The 15,888-nt window shown below is 32.1% G+C and overlaps 2 protein-coding genes across 2 annotated transcripts; both read right to left on the bottom strand.

Annotated features, from left to right (window-relative positions):
* Positions 1-2,084: 2,084 nt before the first annotated feature.
* On the bottom strand, positions 2,085-2,396 carry LOC131066396 (putative ripening-related protein 6). Its single transcript, XM_058001153.2, has one exon. The coding sequence runs from the start codon at positions 2,394-2,396 to the stop codon at positions 2,085-2,087; it is 312 nt and encodes a 103-aa protein (XP_057857136.1).
* Positions 2,397-12,216: 9,820 nt separating this feature from the next.
* On the bottom strand, positions 12,217-12,675 carry LOC131874427 (putative ripening-related protein 6). The gene has a single exon (XM_059217805.1). The coding sequence runs from the start codon at positions 12,673-12,675 to the stop codon at positions 12,217-12,219; it is 459 nt and encodes a 152-aa protein (XP_059073788.1).
* Between the last annotated feature and the right edge of the window lie 3,213 nt (positions 12,676-15,888).

A 15,888-nucleotide genomic window follows, 5' to 3' on the forward strand; every position in this document is an offset into this window, starting at 1 on the left:
TTGTTGCAACTTGCATTCCTCAATCTAGTAGTTGTTTCTGAATCTCCCTCGATTTACTGGTTTGTCCGTGAAATGAAATACGATTATGATTTATGAGTCACTTATTTTGAAAACTCTGAAAAGTACAAAAGTAATACCTAAAGGGCAAAATATCTAGAATCATCTTGTAATTTAATTAATTATTATTAATATCTATTCATCGCCGAAGGACAATACATTCATTTCTTCAGTCTAAATTCTAAGGATATTAAATGTAAAATGTTCAATTCTGGGTAAAGTTCTCAGAAATGTGTTCACTTCCCATATTCGGGCTGAAATCCACCCTAAGTCCTTGATCTATGCTCATCCAACGAACGATGGTATCTGTTGTCAGTATTCATGGGTCCCATGACTTTTGCCATTTTTCGGGCACGTCACCACACTCGAGTCACTTTTCCGGACTATTTTTTTATTTTTAATCCTTCAACTTCTACCCCAAATAGAGCTTTATTGACTTAACTATATTTAATTAAAAGTAAAACATTTAATTCCAGGGGAAGTTCTAATAAATGTGTTCGCTTCCCACATTCGGGCCGAAATCCACCCTAAGTCGTTGATCTGTGCTCATCCAAGGGATGATGGTATATGTTTTCAATTATCATGGGTCCCATGACTTTTGCCATTTTTTGGGCACATCACCACACTCGAGTCACTTTTCCAGACTATTTTTTAAGTCTCTTTAGTCCGTCAACTTCAGCCTGAAATAGAGCTTTATAGACTTAATTATATTTGATTTAATGTAAAATGTTCAATTCTGGGTGAAGTTCTCACAAATGTGTTCACTTACCACATTCGGGCTGAAATCACCCCTAAGCCATTGATCTGTGCTCATCCAACAAACAATGGTATATGTTGTCAGTTGTCATGGGTCCCATGAATTTTGCCATTTTTCGGGCACGTCACCATGCTCGAGTCGCTTTTTGGAATTATTTTTTAAGTTTGTTTAATCATTTTAAACTTGTGCCCGAAAAAGAGCTTTATAGATTTAATTATATTTAATTAAATGTAAAACATTCAATTCCGGGTGAAGTTATCACAAATGTGTTCACTTCCCACATTCAGGTTGAAATCCACCCTAAGTCGTTGATCTTTGTTCATCCAACAGATGATGGTTCATGGTACCTGTTGTCAGATGTTGTGGGTCCCATAATAAGAGACATTTAAAGATGTGCAATAGTTTTAGATAACTATTAAATATAATGATAATATTATTTGTAAAAATATGAAATTCAAAAATAGTACAGAACATGAAACTTAGATTCTAGAATTAAAAAAATAACTAAATAAAAATATAAATTTTGGTATACAATTTGAAAGGTAAAAGTTTAATATAAAAAAGAAAACATTCAATATTAAATCTATAATATTAATTTAAACTTTAACAAAATTCTTTAAAAATATGTTTATGATATATAATTTTAAAAAATAGTTTAAAAATATATATAAAAGTTCAACATAAATTTAGTGTAATATAAATTTTCATTTAATTTAATTTAATAAATAAATAAAGACTAAATATATATATAAAATTTCAACATAAATTTAGTTTAATATAAATTTTAATTTAATATAATTTTAATTTAATTTAGTTCAAATTAATTTAATAAACAAATAAATACTATAAAAAAATTATATGATTGTATTTACAACAAAGTTTATAGCCTCTATGTAAAATCCACGCTAAGTCGTTGATCTAATTGAGTCTAATCCTGTTCTCTAACTGAGTCTAGAATCTTGAATTTTCTTCTAATGACCTTGGCCTTGACCTTGGCCTTGAGTCTAATAATGTGGCGAACAACTAGAGAAGTAATTCATGGATTGATCGTGTGCAAGAAAAAGAAAACAGTAGCTAAGACAAAGCAGAATAGCTGGTAAAGTGGATTGAGGTTATTATTATGGAACAGTAGCTAAGACAAAGCAGAATAGGTGGTAAAGTGGATTGAGGTTATTATTATGCACGAGGATGAGGATGAGGATGATCAGGAGATGAAATGCCAAGTGATGGGCATGAGGAATGAGGATGATCTCCGGAATGAGGATGATCACTAGGAGATGAAATGCCAGGTGATGGGCATGAGTCCGAAGTCATTATCGAAGTGGCGCACGCCGAGGGCTTTCCAAACACTTTCAGAGGCGTCCACGATGTCATCCTTACACGGCTTCGCGCATTCATCGATGACGGTGGCCACCGTAGACTTCCCTCGCGCACTCATTTTCACTTTGCGAAAACAGTTGGAGTTGTGATGAAAGGTGGGAGGAGGAAGAGCCACCCAGTGATCATTGTCGGAATGGAAGTGCCCGTCACAAGCGGAAGGTCCGCCTCCATCTCCTCCTTTCTCGAAGCTGTTCACCGTCATTCTTCCCCGCCTTTCACTCGCACTTGTACACATTGTCATCATCATTACACAGCATACCAACAACACCCATTTCAATCCCCCCATTCTCTTCTCCTTTCTCGAAACCCCTAGTCATTGTTATATGATGACCACTCACTCACTATCTTATATATATTTGCAAGAGAAATATATTTCATGTATTACATCGACAGGCGTTAATAATTTTGTACATTTCTACTTCGCTAATCACACTTTTGCCTTATCCATTGTCCGCTCTTGAAAGATTTAGTTTTAGGGAAACAGAAACATAATCAATTATATCTATGATATCGACAGCCGAGTATGTTATAACCTGTAAATCCCCGGTCCATTTTGGACGGTTTTAAAGATCGACACAAATATTCTTCAATTTTAGAGTAGTATGGTCTTGGAGATGATATACTCACTTTACGTATTAGACATTCTTTACCAAACTTAACAAACCAATATTGGTCCACGCCATCATTGGCATCGATGACATTGAAATCGGCCATGAAATTTAGCTTAAATCTTTAAAGATGAAAACAAATATTACTTGTTGATTGGTTTGATAGTCTTCGATTGTCTCTTCCTTTGTATGATTTGAAGTAAAAGAACAAGAATGCACAGTCATACAATTTGAGTTTAGAATGCACTCCTGAAATTTGTGTGAAGGCCTTTCACTTTTCCTCGTTAAACTTCGTTTTCGAGTTTTATTGTCGTTTTAGTTGGAAAGTGGTGCCGCATCACAAAGGATTAAGAAAAAACCGTGAGGATTGAATAGTCGGCATGTTGACTTGTCACACTTTGTAGCATTTCCTTTTAAACAAGAGATGCAAATGGTTACTTTAGAATAGATAGAAGTAGAGATGAATAGAGAAATGGAGAGAGTAGAGGGAGATAAAAATAAAGAAATAGAGATAAAGAGATAAATAGATTGAGGGGAAGAAATAGAGGGAGAGTTTAAGATAGAGATAAGGAAATAGATAAGTATATAGGGTAGGGTAGGGTAGGGTCGGGTGGGGTGGTGTGGGGTCAAGACTAGAATGTAAATTACAAATCATCAGTTTGAATAATCGGTATGTTGACAACTTCTTTTTAACCAAGTGTCTATAAAATAAGAGTATATATATTAAAAAAAAAGTAGATAAGAATTTGTTATATTGATATGAGATTAAACTTTGAAATAAACATAAACAAGACTATCAAGCAAGAGATATTGAAGAGTTGATTTCTGCTATCATGTTCATTTCAATATACTTTCAAATTTACCTTTCTTTAAAGATATGACGCTATTCAAATTAATGTCTAATTAATTAACTTCTCTCATAAAAAAAATAAAAATCCTAGTGAAAATTTGAAAAGTTTAGAAAGTTAATAAGTTCATATAAATGGGAGTATGTAAATTCAATGCCTACATAATGAAATATTTGAAATATTGATTTGTTTGATATTCATATGGTAGAAATATATAGTTTAGATATTGTGGTACAATGAAATGTAACTCACATAAATATTTTAAGAAAACTAACTAATTAAATATAGCTTAAGTTTAAAATTAAGAGTTCAAAACTGAATAATAAATACATTAGTTTAGATAAATTAAATGTAGTATTTAGATGAATTTGGAATAGAGAATATATTGTTAGAGATTTTATAAATAGTTAGAATGTTATATGTTTATTAAAAACTTAAATGTATCATGCTTATCATAATATAGAACATGGTTGAGGGTGGCAAAGTCATAATATAGAATATTTATGCTTTAATTAATATTATAGATTTTCTCACCAAGCCAATGAGCACAAATAAATTGGGTTGATGTCAGCATACCATGATTCTTGCCTCTTCTAGAATATGATTCATTATTTATTTTTCTATTATATCTTTGTAATGTAAATGTCGAGTATGAGAAAAGCCGGATTAGGTGTACTATTTTCTTTGCGAATCCTATGTTTTATAAATCTAATTTAATTACGTAGATGATAATTAGCGCGTGATGTTCAAAGATCACGAGGTGAGAAAAATAGGATGCCTATATGAGCTTGGGACGTCATTTATGTACTATTTATTCTTCAAAGTGCTTGGGATGTTGTGTAAGAAGACAATAAATAGGGAGATTACATTGAAAAGGTTTCAATTGGATTTTATAGAAGATCTTAATAATTCAAATATTATGAAAATACATTATTTGTTCTAGTAAAACTTCGTAATAAGGGCAAAGGACTAAAAATAATTCTTGAGGATAGGTAGGCTGTTATATCCCTTTGTCATGAAATTTTTATATATTTGCTTAAATTACATGATTAGAGATGTGTTGTTGTTATTTGAAGTTATTGAAAATATCACCTGATCTAGATAGATGATATAAATTCTAGCAATTAATACCTTATTATTTGGATACCTGTTATGGTTAAAAGATTATGTCTAACTATCTTCATATGCATAAGTGGATGTAGGAGATTTTATGTCCAAGAAAGGAGAATAGAGCTGTAGCTCTATTTTTGGGGTTGAAAAAAATATAAAAAATTATGGAGTTATATTATGATGTGAAGAAGAGAAGAATTAAGTTGGAAGAAAGAGGAAGACAAAGGTGAAAACAAAAGAAAACCAAATATGAGCAAAAGGAGCTACAATAATTAGAGTTTGAGTTGGAGTAGTTATGGTGCATGGCAGAAGATTATGAGGCATGCAATAACAAAAAGCCAAAGAGAAATAAATCTACATCAAAGACACTGAAGAGTTGTGAGAATGTGAAAAATAATGGTAATAATAAATATTCACTTTGTGGACAAGAGCCATTCTCAAAACAGAAAGTCATCGAGTCAAGGATCAGACAAGAAGTGGAACGATTAGAACAAGGAAATATAGGATCCATTGAAGAAATGGAGAAAATACCTTTGAATGAGATCTTCCAAGAGTCAATGAAAGAAAAAAATGGTTGAATGGGTTGAAGATGAAGAGATGGTTGAGTTTTATGGATCAGTAGAGTTGTGTTACCCCTAATAATGGGAAGGCATTGAAGATTACAATGTAGAGAGAGAAGACTTGAGAGACTAAAATGAGAAGGAATGCAACCTAACACAAGACGAGTCCCAAATTGTTGTAGTAGTGGATTAAGTAGTCCGTGTTGCAGAGGAAGCTGCACTAGAGATGGAAATATTTGGGATCCCCATTTGTGATGACGATTTAATATTTTTAGAGAACACAACTTATCAAAAATAGCTAGAAGAATATGTAGAGGATCTTGATAGTGATAAAAAGGAGTAGAAGATCATCACTTCCCTAAGGAGGGAACAAGGATAATTGAGGGAGAGAGTAAGTATATGAACAACTATGGTATGAAGAACAATGTTTAAATTGAATTTTAAAAAAAAAAACATCACATTGAACTAAGAACTAAATTCCACCTCACAAAATATGAAAAAGAAAGTGTTCCTAAATGGCATAATGCAGAAGAGGAGAAATCACTTTTGGGAGATTTTTGTTCCCTTAAATTTATTTCTATATTAATTGATTTATATGTAGATGATACAAATGGTGTAAAAATCAATGATGATTTTCAATGGAGGATAATTCCTAAGTCTTCAAGGAGCTAGGAATAAAGGAAGAACACCAATTCGCAAAGGAGGAGTTTCTCTATGCCAACAAGAGGTTGGAAGTGGAAGAAGAAAAAATATGATAATTTAAAGAGATATTTAATCTGGTGGAAGGGAATGTTGTGGCTTGGTTTTTCGAGCAATAAGGATGGTTCTATTACCTCTTCCAAAATCTTTTATGGATGTGTCATGCAGTAGTATCCTAGGATAAAAGGAAAATCTCACATTGCCAAAAAAATAATTGTTAGGTTGTTGATATTTTTAGTGTTTTAATTGTTGAGGTGTATACATGTAAATGGGCTTTAAATCAGGAGGTTCAAAATTTTAAAAGAAGTGGAGAATGATGTGAACTATCTCTTAACAACTACTTCTAAGTATTCTATGTAGGAGTCAAATTAGGAGTTGATTCTTACTCTTTCGAAGTGTTTTTTTTTACACTTTGTAATCTTCTTAGGAGATAATTAACTTAGGTATCTAATTTTTGTTAAATGTAAGAAATTTAGGGGTTGATCTTTCTATTAAGGAGGTAGTCTTAGAGTTGTGTATGAATAAAAATAGATAACAATTATCATAGGTTTACTTTTGGAAAATGTAATTTTTAGATTCACAATAATAAACTAAAAATCATGGGGTAATGCGATTTGATTTCTTTGTTTATTTTTGTCTTACTATGTTTATTTCCTTTGTTATACATGGTAGACATTGTTTATTTGTAGGATGTGAGAATAATCTGCATCATCTTAGCACCCTTACATTGAATGAACTTGAATAAATTTATAATATTTTATTAGTTGTCACCATGGATGGATATTCATATTTGAGAAAATTTTACGTATCTTGTGGATGAATCTAAATAAAGTAGAAGGCATGGTCATAAATATAAACACTTCAAAACAAGTATATTGTAGGAAGGACATTGTCTCAAATAATTGTCTAGCTACCATTTTAAAATACAATAATGTATTGGCTCTAGGATTTGTAAAATTAATTATTAGGGATTAAGGAAATGTGTTTGAGAGGTCTATTAAGGTCTAAAGCCTCAATTTGAGATTTTTTTTGTGTGAAAACTAATATTATGTGTTTGAGACGAACCTTGGAATCTATGAATTCTTTATCTATTCCTTCTAGATCATTTTCATTAAATCTATATTCTATATTCTATATAAGACATGGAAATGAAGAGAAAGTTCAAGACAATTGAGGAGGATTCTTATGACCCTCAACTTGGCCTTTTTTTTTAGATGTTAGGGTAGATATTATTAAAAAAAGTTAGTGCATAAATGATTGCAAGTATTGAAATATAGAAATATGTTTGAATAGTATACTAACATTTGTGTTTTAAAAATTCATTTCATCTTTTAGTGATAGAAGATTGTATAAACATATCGTCATGTTGGTTGTTTTAGTCATTTTTAGTTAAGCTAATATCTTTTCTATATTTCCTGCATGCTTATTATGAATTATTTTAAATAATATGAACATATTACAAGTCTATATTTAATACAAATAATTGAAACAGGTCCAAAAGATTTAAAACATATTAGTCCAAATTATTGTATACATTAGCATGGTATTCCTAGTCTATATTGTGAGTCTTATAATTTTTAAAAATATTTATTATCCTACTCTTATTTCTCTCTGATCTAATTTTGAACTATTTGAAATATTTTACTAATATAATATTCTCATTTAAAGATTATAGACTCCAAATAATTAATCCAAAAATAATAATTACTATTAAACATCCAAAATTATATGCAATATGTTTTATTAATAAAATTAAAATATTAAATTTAAGAGAGCATATAAATATTCGTTCACCACATCGTTGACATTGATGACATCGAAAATCGGCATCTTTAATGATCGAAACAAACATTAACTGTTCATTTGTGTGATATTCTTCGATTTTATTTTGGATTCGTGTCTCTTCCTTTGTATGGTTTCAAGTAGAAGAATGCAGAGTCATACAATTTGTGTTTAGAATGCCCTCCTGGAATTTGAGTGAACTCCTTTCGCTTGTCCTCGTTAAACTTTGTTTTGGAGTTTAACTGTCGTTTTAGTTAAAAATGATTGAATAGTCGGCATGTTGAAACTTGTCAACACTTTGTATGCTTTGTATGCCAAACACAACAAAAGAGAATTATCAATGCTGTAGGATAACCAATATTCTCTTTTAGTGGTCGGGACGGGGTTTTGCTGGCGAGGTGGTCAAATGCAAGATAAAATGGTTATTGTCTATTACTGTGTTTGTTGATGGTTATTACTGATAACAAAAACAAACTCTGCCAACTGGGAGGATAAACTCATAAACATCAAAATCAGATAATATGGTGGAAAACATCAGTGCAGAAGGTGGATCTACCAATAGATTTCTCAGAATATAAAGGAGACGAACACACTCTTTCATTGGAAGTGTTAGAGGAAAGTTGTGAGAAGAGGATTGGGAATTATCGTGAGAGTGCGCATCAAATAGGTGTCTCAGCAAGGAGAATAGAATCTCATGTATGTGAACAAGACAAAGCTCTTAATGTAAAAGGACTTACATTTGTTAATGTCAAGCAATATAAGAAGATTTTGCAGCGAAGGCAAATTAAAATAGTCAGGAGGTTAAGATGGCAAGGCACATTAAGTTTATCGCTATCTTGTCAAGAATAGTAAACTTCAATCAAACAGCAGTTATTCATAAGGTGCAACAAGAGCAAGTAAATACAAGGAGGGAAATGCAAGTGGATCTTGAAGATCAAGCTAAAAAGAGCATGCCAACAAGAGCATCAACTCAAGTTCACTAATGGAACAAACCAACAAAAGGCAAAAATTGGAGAGGAGTTGGAAGATAACATCAAGATGGACCATATATCCGTAAATTCAACACCTCTAACCTGGTCCTCAGACCTATACGTTAATGAGTTGATGGGATTAAAGAAGAGACTTGAAGGCCTGGAAGTGTTGGAATGGCTGAAGTATAATAGATGGCAAGGGATCATGGACACCAATTTTAAAATAACGCAAGAAAACAAATTTCTTACAGAGGAAATTGCCAAACTGCAAGTCAGATTGAAAACAGGCAGTAATTGTCAAATTTGGCATGCGAAAACATCTCAAAATCAGCTGTAACTTTGGGATCTGCTCTAATATCATCATATCTAATGGCCCTAAAAATTTAGTGATTCCTCCAACTGAATTAAATTGCCCAAGAAATTCGGGATTCGGCCCACAAGACTACCTCCACCTCCTATACTAAACTTGCCACGATTCGATCGATGCGGGGATGCAGGTCGTATTTGAGGCTGACCGGACTAGGACCGAAGGCTGTTTTTTAGACTCGCCAACTAGACGAAATCCTCATCCTACTCACTTAATGGAAATGGCGGGAAAAGCTATTAATTCCGGTCGGTTAAGCTTACTAGAATTTCAAATAAATGAAATTTACACTTTTGTAGCCATAACTGCTGCAATTGCTTTAAATTGCCAAGCTCTGTGGGTAGCACACGAGGACGCAGAGGATTATTGTCAAACGTGAGGTTCTTCAGAGACTTTAATTCCCCGAAAAAATTAGGGAATTCTCCACTCAAACTATTTTCGTGGAAGAAGAGAGCTTCGAGCTTTGCCACCACCATTCTGAAGGCTGGAGAAATGGAGCCACTGAAACTATTATTGGGCAAGTTCAAGATTCTCAACTTGCTCAACTCGGAGATACGAGTGGGCAGCGTTCCAGCAAAGTGGTTGCTCGACAAATCGAGCTTGTGCAAATGCTTGCAATGCAAGAGGCCAATGGGAGAAGGACCGGTGAAAGCTTTGCGTTGGAGAGTCAAGGCGGTGAGATTAGAAAGGGCGCATATAGCGGAAGTGAGGTTGCCAGAAATGGAGGCCCCTGTGAGATCAACAACGGTAACGTTGTTGAAAGTATCACAGGAGATTCCTGTCCAAGCACATGGATTTTGGTGAAACTCATTCCAGTCGCTCAAAGCATTTTGCTTGTCCCTCCAATCTCACTTTTTTATTTTAACGAGAATTAAGCCGTCTTGGGAGAGTGAAGTGCAGTAGATTTATGACTATTGGTGTTGGTGTAGACTTGTCATTCAACACTTTGAACCTCCTTTAAAAAAATTGGAATAAACATTCCATATCCATTTATTTTACCTTAATATCAAATAAATATTTTAGTAGACCACAATCTATCATTTTAAACTTCCTTTTCATGGCTTCATTAAACTTGACAATGTGAAAGTCATTATTTGTTATAAAATTAAATCATATATGTGCAAGATAATAATTAAAATCACACCATGAATTGTCTTTAGATGAGTTTTTTTTAAAACTATGTTTGAGGTGTTTATTTTAGTCATAGAGTGCTTTCTGAAATCTATACACTTTATTTTTTTCTTGGGACTTCATAGTTCAAGGCATTGTTCAACATAAATGTGTTCCCTTCATCACATCATTTATAAAGGTAAATTTTATATTTAATTGGTACAACTTCCATTTGTGCTGAGATGTTATTAAGTTAAGACTACTCTCATAGTTTTAATTCTTGGTATGAGAGTCCATGTCTCATTATAATCTCTTCTAGATTTTTATTTGTATCGTTTTATTGTTACACTTCTCTTTTTCATTCTTCCTTTAAAACTATTCCCCACAGTCTAGTTAACTCCAATCACTTATTTACCCATAGGTAATTTAGTTAGCTCTAATGTTCTATTTCTTTCCATTGCACCTTCCCATCCATGGACAAACACCATTTCTCTTCTTTTATTGGACTTAATTGAGAAAATTATATTCATGTATTAAAATTGAGTCTTAAGATAGCTATTAATTAGCACTATAGGTTAAATTATTGTTGCATGAAGATTCAATTCTAAATTACTATTTGATCATTTGAGTAATGACAAGGGTTTTATAGGTGCTCAGAAGTTAGCATTTTATAGAATTTGTAGAAGAAATGTGTCTTGCTTGAAAATAGGCTTCTCATATATGTAAATGTATATGTATATATATACATCTCTCTCTCTCTCTCTCTCTCTCTCTCTCTCTCTCTCTCACACACACACACACACACACACACACACAATGTGTGTGTGTGTGTTTGCATGCGTGCATATGTCCATATATATACATACATATTTATAGACACACACACACACACACACACACACATATGCATATATATATAGATATGTATATAGATACATATATATTTTCTAAACTCCCTTGTAACTAAATCGCTTTAGGTAAATTCTAATATCTAGTTTTCATAGTTTTTAAGTCATATTGAGCTAAATTTCAATAATTATGTGAATATTAGATAACGAGCCAAATAAATTATTGTTAGTCAAGCTCAATTTTGACAAAATTATTTTGTTCTTGAGACAATTAAGTATTGCACAGGTGGAATTGTAGTCATATATGTACATTAGTTTCAATAAGATTATTTCTTTTGATTTAGTGGATTAAAAAAGTATGGATAAAAGCTAAGGGTAATTATAGCTTATAAATCTTTAGCATTGAGATATTTGTCTTAGTTTTCTAAGAAGTATTAAGTCAATCTATGCTATAAATAGGCAAAGCATAATTATCCATATGAGAATCGTTATCTTGTGGTATGTTTATTGAAGACTGGTAAACAAGGAAATAGGATATGTCAAGAGATTGGATATAATTTACCATTGTCTACATTCTATATCATTATTGAATCTTTATACATTTGATAGAATGCTATTATGTGTATCCTTTTCAACTTAGTGAAAGAATAAACTCTCGTTTTATCAATTAGTGTTAAAATAAAAGACTCATTATTAAGCACTCAAAATTATTCACAAATTTGACATGCAATTTAAAAAAAATAAATTTAGGAGAGTCATAAATCCAACTTAAATTGAAGAGAGCATCTATTTTACATCTATATGTGAAATAAGTATCAATTTTCTTAGCTAATGTTTAATAATTGAAGAGATCATCTATTTTACATCTATATGTGAAATAAGTATCAATTTTCTTAAGCTAATGTTTAATCTAATTATTAAATCGTTGGACGTTGAGATCTTGAAAAGACTAAACTTCATTTTTCCTTAAAACAAGAAATGGAGCGAGCAAATAAGGTATGAACCTTGGAATACAAACAAAAGATGAAAGCAGCGAACAAGAGAAGTAATCCATGGATTGATCGTGTGCAAGAAAGAGAAAGAGAAAGAGAAGGGATTGAGGATTGAGGATGAGAATGATCACTAGGAGATGAAATGCCAGGTGATGGGCATGAGGCCGAAGTCATTATCACCGCGGTGCACGCCGAGGGCTTTCCAAACACTCTCAGAGGCGTCCACGATATCATCCTTGCACGGCTTCGCACATTCATCGATGACGGTGGCCACCGTAGACTTCCCTCGCGCACTGATTTTCAGTTTGCGGAAACAGTTGGAGTTATGATCAAAGGTGGCAGGAGGAAGAGCCACCCAGTGATCTTTGTTGGAATGGAAGTGCCCATCACAAGCCGAGGGTCCACCTCCATCCCCTCCTTTCTCGAAGCTGTTCACCGTCATTCTTCCCCGTCTTTCACTCGCACTTGTACACATTGTCATCATCATCATAATCACGCAGAATACCAACAACACCAATTTCAGTTTCCCCATTCTCTTCTCTTCTCTTCTCTTCTCTTTTCTTTGTGCTGGCAACTCACTCACGGCCATATATAAAGATGTGCAACAGAAATATACTTATATATCTACAGGTTTTAGTATTTTTGTACATTTCCATTCCTCGACCACGTCGCTATTAACAACGCATTTGCCTTTTCCATTGTCCGCTAGCTCTTCAAACAGAATCATAATTATTAAATCGACAGCCGACTATGCTATAACCTGTAAATCCCCGGTCCATTTTGGACGGTTTTAAAGATCGACGCAAATATTCGTTAATTTTGGAGTGGTCTGCTCTTGGATATCATACACTCACTTTTCACATTATGGATAATACATCATTGACATCGATGACATCGAAAATCGGCCATGAGATTTAATCTAAATCTTTAATGATTGAAACAAACATTAACTTTTAGTTTGTATGATATTTTTCGATTATTTTTTGGATTCGTGTCTCTTCCTTTGTATGATTTCAAGTAGAAGAATGCAGAGTCATACAATTTGAGTTTAGAATTTGCGGGAACGCCTTTCACTTTTCCTCGTTAAACTTTGTTTTCGGGTTTAATTGTCGTTTTAGTTGGAAATTAGTGCCGCATCACAAAGGATTCTGAAAAAATCGTGATGATTGAATAGTCGGCATGTCCAAATTTTAGATGTCTGATCTGCTATGTCAAATCAATGGTTTATATTTGCTTGCAAGGTGCAAGACGATTGAAACGTTTGCCGTGGTTGAATTTTTTTCCATCTTTTCTCACTTTAATGAATTTTCAAATTGATGAATTAATTTTTAGCGTACTGCCCTTTCATTAACAATTAACTCACTTTTCATAGTCAACATATATTTTATGTGATAGTTGAGGTTCTCTTAGTTAAAATGCCCCTCCCTCTACCTCTATTTTGCATCCTTAAAAAACTTAAATTTATTTATTTATTTATTTTAAGACATACAAATTTAATATTCTTCTTAAAAAAAATTCTAATTTTTTAATATATAAAATCAATAGTGGCTAACTCACAATTTTCTTAAAGGATTGAATACTCTATTTGTAAAACTATAAGCAATGTACATTGAAGTATTACAAAAAATGATTCAAATTGACCCTAGCCACTAGAGTGCTAGATTTTAAAAGTCGCACTAAGTTAAAATACATGGATTCATGTTTATATGGACTTTTAAGTTTAAAGTGTGTGGGAAGAATTCATATTTCAAAATATTAAGGTTATTTTATGCATTAAAATTAGAGTAAATATTTTATTTTCAAATTATATGTTTACAAATTAAATATATAATAAAATTTTGATATTTTGGTTAAATCATTTTTATATAATATTTTTTAATATTATTATAATTTATAATTAATTACAAATTAAATTATATTTATTGTTATATATAATATTTCATTTAATAGAAACTATATCATTATTACATGTTGTATTATAATATATAGTTAATATACAATTAAAAATTAATAATTACAAATTAAGTGTACTATTATATATTATATTTTATAGAATGTGAATTATTAAATTAATTTTAAAAATTATATTATAATTTTGTTATTTTGATTGGTTAAAAATAACTCTTTTTTAGACTATTGGAATTTGTGTAATGATTTTCAAGTCAAATTTAATCAATGCACATTTAAACATAAAAGGCCTTGTATTAATAATATTATAATAATATTGTGAGATTTTGCCAAGATCTAATGGCAATGGAAAGCACAAATAAGAGAGAACAAAATGTATGATAGGAATAAACTATATTCTATCAAGATGAAAATATTGATCGACTGGATCATCAAGTGTTACATATAATCAATATGAGCCTGTTTATATAAGCAAGTCTATATGGATATGTGAGCACACAAACATGACATGTGGCTCAATAAGAAACAAGGGTAGGTAGAAAATAGGTGTGGTAGGTAGGAGAAACAATATAATATTCTACATGAGAAGGATCACCCACCAAAGGTAGAATTGTCACTCCACAATAAGTGGATATGTTAGAGTAGTAACAAGATCACACCATAAAAGGTGGAAATTCTCCTACACACACTATCCCAATGTGGCACAAACACCCAAGTGTCTCATACCCAAACTACTATGAAATGCATGTACCTAAGTAAACTTAAGTAAGGTGTAATAATATCCGACATGAATAATTAATTACACCAACAAATATATAGTATATTTTATAATATAAATTATTATTATATATGAATATATAATATATTTTTTAATATAGTACAAATTAAATTATATTCTCTCTGGGACCTCATCTCTCTCTCTACACACACATATATTCCCTCTCTATTTATCTATATATCTCTCACTCATACACACACACACACACTTCCAATTCCACCTTCCTTATCCCTATCTATATCTTCATCTCTTTATCTTTCCCCTATCTATCTCTCTCTATACCTTTCTAATATTGGTCTTTGTCACCTTTCTCTCAATCTCATCCACTCTCTCTCTATCTTTGTATATCCCCCCTCTTCCTGCTCTCTCTCTCTCTCTCTCTCTCTCTCTCTCTCTCTCTCTTAACCATATTTTTATATCTTCCCATGTATCTCACATGACTCCCTCTATTTATCCATCCATCTCTATCCCTCTCTCTCTTCCTATACCTCTATACATGTATCTATTTACCTCTATATCTCTATCTCTCTATATTTCTTCTTCCATTTATCCCTCTATCTCTATCTCATTATCTCTCCATCTCTCTCTATGTATCATTTCATATCTCTCTCCCTCCCTCTTTCTATCCCTATCTCTCCGTATTGCAAACATAACATGAGACTATTAATAATGGAGCTTGATTATCTTCTTGATTCAAAGGTTTTGTTTGAATCATGTTTGGATCCTTATAAGTGGATGCATACTCTATTTCAATATATCTAGTCTTCGTTAAGCCCTTTGTTGCACACACATCATTTTCTAAATGACCTACAAATCAACCTCATCTATTGTACAAATCTATGCAACGTCTAGTGTCACTCACTGGTTCATCTTTTGACTTATGCATCAATACAGTTATCTAGACTCTTATATGATATTTTTGTTGACACTTATGACTCCATTCATATCTTAGTTTCTATTTTATGTTGCTAGACACTTTATATAGACATACATTATATGATGACTTTTATAGATGATGGCATATATTGGACTATTATGATGATGAATTTATATTGATGATCTATATACATTTATTATCCTAGGATGAATCATATTGTGATGTAGCCAGTTAAAACA

Source organism: Cryptomeria japonica, chromosome 3 (genome assembly GCF_030272615.1).
Source record: "Cryptomeria japonica chromosome 3, Sugi_1.0, whole genome shotgun sequence".
Lineage (NCBI taxonomy): Eukaryota > Viridiplantae > Streptophyta > Pinopsida > Cupressales > Cupressaceae > Cryptomeria > Cryptomeria japonica.

Coding starts and splice junctions, on each gene's coding strand:
- LOC131066396 (XM_058001153.2), bottom strand. CDS start 2,396: ATGACGGTGAACAGCTTCGAGAAAGGAGGAGATGGAGGCGGACCTTCC.
- LOC131874427 (XM_059217805.1), bottom strand. CDS start 12,675: ATGGCCGTGAGTGAGTTGCCAGCACAAAGAAAAGAGAAGAGAAGAGAA.